We start from the raw sequence: 12073 nt of genomic DNA, 5'->3' as shown, positions 1-12073 counted from the left end.
CAGCATGAAGACCATGTCCAGCAGAAGTAATCGTTTAATACGTGCCAATAAAATTCTGGGCTTTCAAGGAAGAATCTTATGTTTTCATAATAATATTTGTCTTGTGTTTATAATAGGTGTGTTCGGTGTGCTTTACTTGTAAAGAGAAATCCTTTATGTTCTAATAAATGTGTGAGATATGTGTGCTCCTATTTATAATCCTCAAAAATCCATTAAGTTCTAATATTTGTTTGGCTTAAAATATACTTTAGTCCTTTTAGTTTAAAGAAATTCTCACTTTGATCATTTAACCATTTTTTAAATTTGTTTAGCCCCTCGACTTTCATTCGTCTACATCATTGGTCCTTTGAAATATTTCGTTCTGAAAATATTGACCTGGCATAGCCATCTTTTAAAAAGTTAAAAAAAATTAAAATTCAAAAAAAATCATGAAGAACTAAAAATAGATCAATCTCTAGGTTTATTGCATTAATAAGTCATGAAATCTTTCCTTCCTTTCTTTGCATTTCTATCACTTTTCCTGGTAAGCTGATGTTGCAAAGTTAATATAGTTAATTATTAGGGTTTTAAACTGCAATTCGGTCGTGTTTTTAGTTATGTTACGTTTATTACTAATGTGGACATAACAAATGCAATTATGGTCATTATGAGTGTATTTATCATGTAATAATAATAATTTCGGACGACATCATTACGATATTAAGCTCTGCCAAAGATATTAAAACCATTCAATCCCAATAATTAAGTGTTATATGTATTGTTAACAACTTGGATGGTTAATTTTACATATATTTTATATGGATTCAGTTTGCAGACACCATTGCAGCAGCTAGGAAAGATCAACCTATGCCCAAAGCACTAGAGGAGCTTGTTCGAGTCGAGGCAGCCGCCACCTGCTCCGACGGCAAAACTAAATGCAATACACCTGCAAGCATTGAGCTCAAGGAAGAGAAGATTATTGTTGAGGATTTCGATCGAACAATTAGGCCTAAAGGAGATGAAAAGAAGTCCACATTCTTAGGTGATTTCGAACCATGGCCCCGGTGATACCGCTTACGGAGATGATTCTAATCTAAAAGGAGATAAAAAATCATTCACCGGTGATTTTGAATCGGAGCCAACCGCCAAGTTTTACAAGAACTGATTGAAGTGAAACAAAATCATCGGCTTAACAAGTTTTTGAAGGCAGTGTTGATTGTCTGAAGTGAAGCTTGACAAGTTTTCGGAGGTTGTATGTCTGTTTAATATTTTGGAAGTTGATCTTGTTCAAATTGTCGGAAAGTAAATCTTATTGTATGAATATGTTTATGGAGACGTTTATTCTGTAACCTTGATTACATTTATGTGCTCTTTTCCCTTTCTTGTATTACATTTTTATTTTAATAGAAGTCACTCATTGCTGAGCGGTGAAAAAAAAAACCGTCGGCTTAAATATTTCTAATGTCACTCTAGTATATGAGTGTCTGTCAGATAAACTCTTCTTTCTGTTGGTTAGAAAGATCTGTCGGAATTAACTCATCGGTGTGTTTTACATAAAACACATCAAATGAGAAATCAAAGTATTATTGATATATGATGCTTTTGTGTACCAATTTCTTTTAGGTTAAATTACGTGTTTAGTACCTAAATTATTAGTTTTAGTATGTTTTAATACCTAAACTTTTAATATTTTCAAAATCATATGTAACATTTAGTTTTTGTTTTGTCTCGACACCTTGAATCCGAATCCGACCTCCATTTTTTCGGAACTTGCTCCGAAGTCCACGAATCGAAGATTGAAAGTGAGGAAGCTAAAACGTTTCAGTCGAGATTCATGGATTTTGGGATATTTTCTAGTGAAACAACCACCAGATTCGAACTCGGGGGTTGAGACGAACTGACCCATTAATTTTGGGATTGAATGGCCACCATCAACGATGATCGATGGTGGCCAGAAGGAAAAATGATGTTGTGGCAGGTGGCGTCAATGGGGAGGAAGAAGAGGATTTGAAACAATGTCGTTTTGGTGTAAATTTGAGTTTTTCAAAACGAAGTTGTTTTGATGCTTGTGCCATGTCATAACACCGTTAAAAAGTTAACAGCAGAGTGAGCAAAATGATTCAATCTGTAAAGTTCAGTGAGCAAAATAGAAAAATTGAAAGAACGATGAGTAAAATAGGAGAGAGATTAAAGTTTAGTGAGTAACGATGTAATTTACCCTTAATTTAATTACTTAACTTTCAAATTACTCCTAATTTAATTACTCTAGCTTTCAAATTTATTTTTTATTTTTAATTATATATTAATAAAATAATAAAAAAATATCATGTCACAAAAATTATTAATAAATTAGATTAGAGCGATTAAAATATGAGCAATTTGAAAGTTAAATAGTCAAATTAAAAAAAATAAACTTTAATATCAAAATAGGAGTGAGAAAATAGTTGAGGAATGAATGATGTAATTTACCCATAAAAAAACAGTGCGGTTAAGTTTTTAACGGCGATATACTAAAATGAAATAAAAACTAAACGTTTGGCATTATTTTGAAAAAAATAAAAATTAAGATACTAAAACAAGCCAAAACGATAATTAAGGTACTAATCATGTAATTTATTCTTTCTTTTATCGTAAAAGAAATGAGTTTTTCACTTACAAATATCAGTTTAAGGGATAAAGTATAATTGAAAATCAAAATAAATCAAAACTAAAAAATTTAACCGGATTAAGGGATGTTCGGGGATAATATTGTACCACTAAAAGACATCTTTGTTCTTAAATTTTTAATATTTTGAAATATTAAAAATTTATTAAATTATTAAATTATTTTGAATTATGATAATTTTATAAAAAATATAAATTTTGATAATTAAAGTTATTATTATATTATCATATTACCATTTTCGTTAAATCAACTGTCAACGAATAATCAAAACAAAACTAAAATGTATGTTATGCATATAGAAATAAGAGAACGTTAAAGAATTAAATAGTTAATTTACCCTATTTTTTTTATAAAGGTTTATTATTCAAGACAACATCAAGTCTCGCAACAAAGACAAGTAGTACAGGTTCAAGTGTCCGGAACAAGAACAAAGTTGTCCGCCGGGAAGAAATGGCAGACAGGAAGTGTCCCAGGTTCGATCCCCAGCACGCGAAAAGACACATGGTTCCGATTCCACTGCGAAGTATCCATGTGACAAACGGCAACCGCCGTCACCCGATCTCCGTTCTCACCACCCAACGACACCTTAAAAACCCTGTTCTCCGTCACCTGGCTATGGCAATACAACACGGAATAAGGGTAGGGCTTGGTGTGACACGACACAATCGCCGGAGCCGGTATCTCTTCCGGCGTTTCCAACACGGTATAGTTTTGGAAAAGTGTGTCCGACTCAGTACGATGTTCCGTCGCGACGATCTTGAAACCGACATCGGGTCCGAAGACGCTGCTCGCGAAATCGAGCATCGATTCTAAAGACGTAGCACAGTATTTGACCTCCCCTTTGATGGACTCTGTCTCGCATTCTTGGAGCGTATTTTCCATCGCTTTGGCCTGGGGAGAGTCCTCCGAGAAAGCGAAGAACCGAAGCAGATTAGGGAGCTCTTCTGATGAGAAAGCTATGGATTCAGCTTCGTCTCTCGGCAAAAGGCGAGGAGAACCGGAAGAATCTTTCTTACGAAAATATATCGGAATCGAGTTCCCGACTTTAAGATGTTTCAAGGTGAAAAACACCATGGATGATTGATCCATGTGGTCCATGTGAGGTGATGGATCATTATCCACGACTTGTTCTAAGCCTTGAACCATGACAAGTAAGAGGAAGACAAGATGAAGATGAAAGCTGAAACATGCATATTCATATTTCATGCTCATTATTGTAATGTACAGATTTATTCGACTTTAAGCTATTATCTCTTTTCCCTTTATAAAGAGGAAAGAAAGATTAATACAATACACAAAATCAGTATCGATATTGCCGTCGTTCTTTAAAAATTTTAAATTATAATATAATTTAAAATTTTTTAAAATTTTTTATTAACATAAAATTCCCATTCAACGTATACCTACTTCATAAATCATGACACTAAACAATTTTAGAAAGTGACATCAATATAAAGAGGTTAATGATTAAGTATAGTGCATGCTTCTATACCATATTAAATTTAAGTTGGACCACAATGTTTCAATTCAGACAGGGAAAAAACATGTAAAACAAATATCCACCAATTCCCATTTCTTTGTAGTGTTGGATTTGGTAACATAGTAATTCATGGGTAAATTATGCGTTTTATATAAATTATCGGTTTTGATCCATTTTAATACTTAAACTTTTAATTTTTTCAAATCATACATAAAATTTAATTTTTGTTTCATTTTAATATTCGTCGCTAAAAATTTTACTTTTTGTGTCACTTTATTAGGTCGTTTAAAATTTAACGTTAAGTTTTTAAAAAATTGAAAGTTTAGGTACTAAAACGGACCAAAACTGATAGTTTAGGTACTAAACATGTTAAGTTTTTAACGGCGGATACTAAAATGAAATGAAAACCAAATGTAAGGTATAATTTTGAAAAGATTAAAAGTTTAAATACTAAAGCTGATAGTTCAGGTACTAAATGCATAGTTTACCCTTAATTCATTAATAAATCAGTTGATTATGACACTGATTTGATGACATATAAAATCTTAATTTTACTAATATTATATTTAGAGACAAGCATATTGAATTAGAATTTCTATTTTTAGGAATATGTCGGCATAAAAGCCATAAGATCTGCAAAGCTCATTCACTGTCGGCAATTATATTTCAAGACTACTTTAAATATTTCGATTGCAAGCCTAGTATATTATTCAGATTGTATTCTGTTAAGGGTAAATTATATGTAGGGATGGTAAAAGGGTACAGTTTTGTGGATTCCGCACCGCATTCGTTTCAATTGGAGTGGGGATGGGTATAATTTTAGCGGGTAGTGGGCGGGTGTGGATTTATAAAGTGGTACCCGTCGTGGGTGGTGGGCGGGTAATGGGTTTGAGACATTACCCGCCCCGCATCCGCCCGCCCCACATCCGTCCACCCAGCTAAATATCTATTAAATTTTGGATCATTATGAATTTAGGTGTAATTTTAGAGACTAATTTATAAATTTTAATATTGTATAATATATAATATATAATTTATCCAAATATTAAGGATATTTAGTCTTTAATCTGGTCTTTAATTAGAGAAATATTCGACTCTTTGATTAAACCCATAATCCCACTAACCACATCACTTTCCATGTTCTTTAGCCCATGCTGCCCATTCAAACACAAATTAGCCGTACTATAAGCATTAAAATCAAAAACAACAGTTTCCATGTTCTTTAGCCCCTCAAAACCCATATTAGGCGCACTATGAGCATTAACATCGAAAGCAACACAACAATCCAGCTCTGCGACTACATGCTCCCTACAATATGTCTCCATAACATTCGTAGAGCTACTCCTCTGACAAAATTGAAGCATGCGCTGCTACCCCATCACGAACTGTTTGGGAACCAACTTCAACATCCCATTAGTTTGCTGTCATGCGGGTCTAGATGGGTATGTCGCTAGTGGATAGTGGGTGTGGGGATGGATTTGAAAATGTACTCACGTGGGCGGGTGTGGATTTGAAAATTTGTACCCATCATGGGTGGTGGGCGGGTGGTAGATTGAAAAATATTAGGTGAGTATGGGGATGGGGGAGGGGGTATCCGCACCCGACCCGCCCGTTTTCCATCCCTAATTATATGATTAATATCTAAACTATTAGTTTTGGTATGTTTTAATGCTTAAATTTCTATTTTTTAAATCATACCTAAATTTTAGTTTTTGTTTCATTTTAGTACTCCGTTCAAAATTTAACATTAAATTTAAAAAAAAATGAAAGTTTAGGTACTAAAATAGATTAAAACTAATAGTTTAGGTACTAAACATGTTAAGTTTTTAACGAAAGTGTACTAAAATGAAATAAAAATTAAACGTTAGATATGATTTAGAAAAAAAAAATTAAAATTTAGATACTAAAACGGACTGAAACGGATAGTTTATATATTAAATACATAGTGTACCTTGTGTTTTATAATTATAATTATTGTTAGAGTTTATTCGAATTTGACATTTTTATTTCTGGCAAGATGTATACTCGTTTTATAATTATAATTAGGGTATATTACACGCTTACTCACTAAATTTTACTCTCTCTTATTTTACTTACCGTACTTTCATTTTTTTTTTCAATTTGCTCACTAAACTTTAGACATTGAACTTTTTTGGCCACTCGACCGTTTACTAAGTAGCGGGATTCTCACGTGGCTTATTTTAATAATAAAACATGCCACATATTTACTCACTAAACTTTACTCTCTCTCCTATTTCACTCACTTTATTTTTAATTTTTTCAAGTTTAATTTAACGGCATTAGAAACTTAACGGTCGAGTGACCAAAAAAGTTCAATGTCTAAAGTTCATTAAGCAAATTGAAAAAATTGAAAGTACAATGAGTGAAATAGGAGAGAGAGTAAAGTTCAATGAGTAAGCGTGTAATTTACTCTTATAATTATTGATCTATATTTCTTCTATTATATGTCAAATACAAGGGGAAAACTTAGTTTGGATAATATTTTTATTAGGAATTGTTTTTGTAATCAAATAATTATTTATATACATAAATAATAAGAATTAGGGTTAATATTAAACCGTTAAAGTGAATATTTCATTAACCTTAGCCGTTCTTTTCCCCCTCTTTTCCCTCTTTTTTTAATTACAGTTTGCGACATTTTCTATTGATCAAATCAACTTATTCTTCTTTGATTTTCTTTAGCCACCGACGACACCAGTTTTGATATTGATTGTCGACTATCAGTTATCTTTTCTTTTTTGTTTCCTTTTTTAGTTTTCTAATAAGAATAATTATATCTTCGCGATACGTTTATCTCTACTTTTGTGGCAAATTTTTCTTTTTTCTCATGGTTTGATTTTGTAACACTCCAAAATTCGGGCTAGTAGTTTCGGGTTTACACGAGAGGTAAATGGGCCCTCATGATTTAAGTCGTTAGGTTTAATTGGGTTTGATTTGGGCCCAATTAGACACAAAAAGGGGATTTTTGAATATGAGACAAAATACCAAGGATTAAAAGTACAGTTATACCATTGATAGAAATTAAAGTTAAAATTTAGGGTTTTATATCAAGCTTGGACGTGGGTTTCTCCCATTTCCTCTCTATCTTCTTCTTTTTCTCTTCTTCATTCCTTCCATCTCCAAGTTCCATAGCAAGGTAAGATCTTGAGCTTTTTTATACTTCATTATTGTCCTATTAAACCCCCACCAACCTCATTTTGAAGATTCAAGCTTTGGATTTTATTTTATTTTTTCAAAAAAAGAGTGGTTTTTATCATCCAGGCCTTGAGGAGAGTGATTTCTAGCTAAAGGAGCTCTATTTTGGGGGATTTAATCATCAAGGTAGTGTATTTCTGATCATTCGGAGTATTAAGCTTTCATATATTTCAAGTATTTGCTAAGATTTGTGTAGTTGAGCATATTAGTGTCGAAACAATTTTTAGGAGTTGGAAAACCACGTCATTTTTAATTATTGATATCTTTAATTGATTTTTTATTAAAAACATTGTGATTTTAGAAAACCTCTCGTTTCAAGAATTTGGGAATTCATTCACGATAAAAACACAGGTTCGAAGAGTCGCCACCAATCCTTGATTAGGGTGTGATTGGACACCCAAAAATGTTTTGTCATTTTAAATAAAAGTTAATTTTAATTAAAACAACAATTTAAAGTCTGCGTTACCAGAAAATGAGTTCGGGAGTCGGTTACGCGTGGGGAAGGATTAGCACCCCCACAACGCCCTAAATCGATACCTGATCGATTAATTAATGTCTTTGCAATGAAATTTACAAATTCGAGTTTAATTTGGTTTATGATCCCCGACAAAACAACACAATATTTTTTCAATATTCAAAATTACCAAAACAAATTAAATTAAAATTACCCAGCCTTTAGAAAGATAAAGAATGTTCGAATATTTAAAAATGTCGAGACCAAATCTTAAATAGTTATAACAACCTTTTCTCGATAAATTTAAATAGTCGAACATTTCTTTTTCTTCCATTCCCAAATTTTAAAGTGATAAATCATTTTTTTAGGTGTCACTAGAGGGATACACTTTTAATTTAAAATCGTTAAAAGTGGATATCTAATCAGTTAAGACAACCCACTTAAAACGTTTTTAAACTAAAAGAATATTACCCTTAGTTAAATTTTATAATAATTTTGAGTTATGCTCATGAGGCTATCATGTAAATTATGCAAAAGGATGCTAAAGAAAAAAAACTGTCTAAACAAACATGCAAATAAACAATCATAAAAACCCAAAAACCTATCACATTATGAAATTAATTACTTAATATAACTAAATGCAAAAGAACCTAGGATTACATGTCTTCCGAGGGAATTAGTAAATTTTCTATATTTTAAAGTCTCTACCTATCATATTCACGTTTACATGTAACAAAGGCTTTTTATTTTTAAATTTATTAACATTTGGAATAAATTTTATCTCATTGAAATACTACTTAAATTAAAGTGCACTTACATCATACATGAATATGTACAATAAAACTCATTAAAATAAAATAAAAACTTTCTGCAAATTACTCAATCTTAAATTTTAACATTGTCATCAAGGATGAAAATAGCAAAACACTAAAATGTTAACCAAAATATACATAGATTAATACATTATTCAAGTTTTCCTAAGGACTAAATTATTAAATATAAAAAAATCACGACCTAAATACGAAGATAAACAAAAATGAAAAATAACATAACTGAGGACTAAAGAGAAATGCTTACAAATAGTAAAATCAAATTAAAGACTTGGAAACTTGATTTAGTGACTAAAATTAAATGCGAGCAAAATAAATATAAGAAATATAAAAATACAAACTTCGACCTAGGGACTAGAATGAAACAAAAAAAAATTAAAGTGAAATGTCTAAACAACAGATTTTGAGTACATTACTAATTAAGGATGAAATCAATGTGCGACAAATATGAGAACCAAAATGAAAAATAAAAGATTCTAATGGAGGACTAAAATATACTAAGCTAAATATACTAGACCTCGTACACTAATAACCCCTAAAAAAGACGGTGACTTACAGATAATTAATCCTAAAATTTCTAATATATATTCTAATAATAAACTAAACCTAATTCTAAAACCACACTACCCCAGCCGCATCATCATCTTCGTTCTTCTTCCCCTGTATCTCTTCTTTCCCTTTGAAACTTATTAAATTTAAATAAACCCAGATGTAAACTAAACTATCTTTTAAAACACCTAGAAAACTACATGCATTCATGTTCTCAAAGGAACCAAGCCAGTAGGTTTAAGGTTTCAATTTCAATCTAACAAAATCCATGGTCATCGAAGGAAAGAGGTAAACTTATTATAGACACTCTTTTATTTACCTCGGTTTAGCTTTTGAATAGCGTTGGCTTTAATTTCTTGCGATTTCTTTTGATCGAACGACCCAATGATGACTCCAGATGTTTCTCCTTTCAACAATGTTAGTTAGTCCCTCCGTTCAGGTAATGGATCGAACCCTCTTACTTGTAATGTATTGTTCTTTCTTGACAAAACACGAAAATGTTTTTTTAAGATGATTAAATGCTACTGAAATTTAGTTTTGTATTTTCTTCGTTTTTCTTCTTCAAAAACAGAAAAGGAAAAGATACTTTTCATTCGAAAATGGGATCAGAAACCCCTAGTACATTATTTTCGAGAAAAAAAAATTAAAATCCCCGAGTCCAAGCCCCCAGTGTTTACAATTTGTTTTTCTGTTCTTCAATGCCTCCCCCCCTCTCTTTTATGGTTGCTTCCGATCCATCTTTTTCCTTCTTGGTTGGATTAGTGCTGAAGCAGGTACGTTTAATCCCATAATTTTCGGGATTTATTTCCATTTCAAAGGTTTAGGTAAAGGTTTGTCAAATCTCTTTGACCTTGGTGACTGATTTGTTTATTGATTTGCTTATTTTTTATCAGCTTCAATGGATGGCATGATTGGTGGCAGTGATTGGCTCATGCATTGATGGAAACCGGTAACTGGGGTAATGGTCACTGGGTTGAGCTTGAGTTATAAGAAATTTGTAATCTGGGTCTCGAGCCTGTAAAAAATAATATGTAACATTAATAATAATAATAATAATAATAATAATAATATAATATTTATAATCCGGACAAAAATGGGTGTCTACAGCTGCCCCTCTTTGCCCATTCTTGTGTTAACAAGAATAGGGCAAAGATAAAAATGACAGTGCGTTTTTGTCCAGTTATTTCTTCATGCTTTGAAACTTGATGAGGGATCTGCTCCCTTTTGTTTGATCAAAATTCGACCAGCGGGTTCGCTCCCTATTGCTTCAGGGAGTATAGAACTCGAGAAATCTTTTGAAAACGTGTTCGCTCCTGAAGTATGGAACTCAAACAGTCTTCTGCCAATGGGTTCGTTCCCTCTTTCTTTCAGGGAGTATAGAACTCAAACATCTTCAACACTCGTGTTTGTTCCCTATTCCTTCAGAGAGTATAAGACTTGAACAATCTTCAACAATCATGTCTTTTCCCTATTCCTTTAGAGAGTATAAGACTCGAACAATCTTCAACTATCATTTCTGCTCCCTATTCCTTCAGAGAGTATGAGACTCGAACAATCTTCTTCTTACGGGTTCGCTCCCTCTTTCTTCAGAGAGTATAGAACTCGAATATCTTTTCAACGGGTTTGCTCCCTCTTTCTCTAGGGAGTATAAAACTCGGACATCTTCTTCAAACGGGTTTGCTTCCTCTTTCTTTAGGAAGTATAGAACTCGAACAATCTTCAAACGGGTTCGCTCTCTCTCTTTAGGGAGTATGGAACTCGAACATCTTCTTCTTACGAGTTCGCTCCCTCTTTCTCTAGGGAGTATAGAACTCGGACATCTTCTTCAAACGGGTTCGCTCCCTCTTTCTTCAGGGAGTATAGAACTCGAAAATCTTCAAACGGGTTCGCTCCTTCTTTCTTCAAGGAGTATAAAACTCGAACAATCTTCTGAAAATGGGTTCACTCCCTCTTTCTTCAGGGAGTATAGAACTCGAACAATCTTCTGAAAACGGGTTCGCTCCCTTTTTCTTCAGGGAGTATAGAACTCGAACAATCTTCTGAAAATGGGTTCGCTCCCTCTTTCTTCAGGGAGTATAGAACTCAAACAATCTTCAAACGGGTTTGCTCCCTCTCTTTAGGGAGTATAGAACTCGAACAATAATCTTCCTACGAGACTGCCCAATTTTCTTCAGGGACTAGAACTCGAACAATAATCTTCCTACGGGTCTGCCCAATTTTCTTCAGGGACTAGAACTCGAAAAATAATCTTCCTACGGGTCTACCCAATTTTCTTCAAGGACTAGAACTCGAACAATAATCTTCCTACGGGTCTGCCCAATTTTCTTCAGGGACTAGAACTCGAACAATAATCTTCCTACGAGAATGCCCAATTTTCTTCAGGGACTAGAACTCGAACAATAATCTTCCTACGGGTCTGCCCAATTTTCTTCAGGGACTAGAACTCGAACAATAATCTCCAACGATCGCGTATGCCCCCTATTTCTTCAGAGAGTATAAGACTCGAACAATCTTCAACAATCGCGTCTGCCCCCTATTTATTCAGAGAGTATAAGACTCGAACAATCTTCAACGATCGCGTCTGCCCCCTATTTCTTCAGAGAGTATAAGATCCACAATCTTCATCAATCGCGTCTGCCCCCTATTTCTTCAGAGAGTATAAGACTCGAATAATCTTCAACGATCGCGTCTGCCCCCCTATTTCTTCAGAGAGTATAAGATCCACAATCTTCATCAATCGCGTCTGCCCCCTATTTCTTCAGAGAGTATAAGACTCGAATAATCTTCAACGATCGCGTCTGCCCCCTATTTCTTCAGAGAGTATAAGACTCGAACAATCTTCTTTTGCTTCACTACTTTTTGTGAAGGCTTTAGTTTGGTTTGTTTCAAAGGTCGAACCT

At 33.3% G+C, this 12073-nt stretch overlaps 1 protein-coding gene across 1 annotated transcript; it reads right to left on the bottom strand.

The window, feature by feature from the left end:
* Window positions 1-2985: 2985 nt before the first annotated feature.
* Window positions 2986-3909, bottom strand: LOC120176393 (BURP domain-containing protein BNM2A-like). Its single transcript, XM_039182820.1, has one exon. The coding sequence runs from the start codon at window positions 3854-3856 to the stop codon at window positions 3053-3055; it is 804 nt and encodes a 267-aa protein (XP_039038751.1). The 5' UTR covers window positions 3857-3909; the 3' UTR covers window positions 2986-3052.
* Between the last annotated feature and the right edge of the window lie 8164 nt (window positions 3910-12073).

Source organism: Hibiscus syriacus, unplaced genomic scaffold (genome assembly GCF_006381635.1).
Source record: "Hibiscus syriacus cultivar Baekdansim isolate YM2019G1 unplaced genomic scaffold, ASM638163v2 tig00112243_pilon, whole genome shotgun sequence".
NCBI classification, from domain to species: domain Eukaryota; kingdom Viridiplantae; phylum Streptophyta; class Magnoliopsida; order Malvales; family Malvaceae; genus Hibiscus; species Hibiscus syriacus.
Note: the sequence above shows the minus strand (reverse complement) of the source record. Positions and strands in the feature narration are given on the sequence as shown.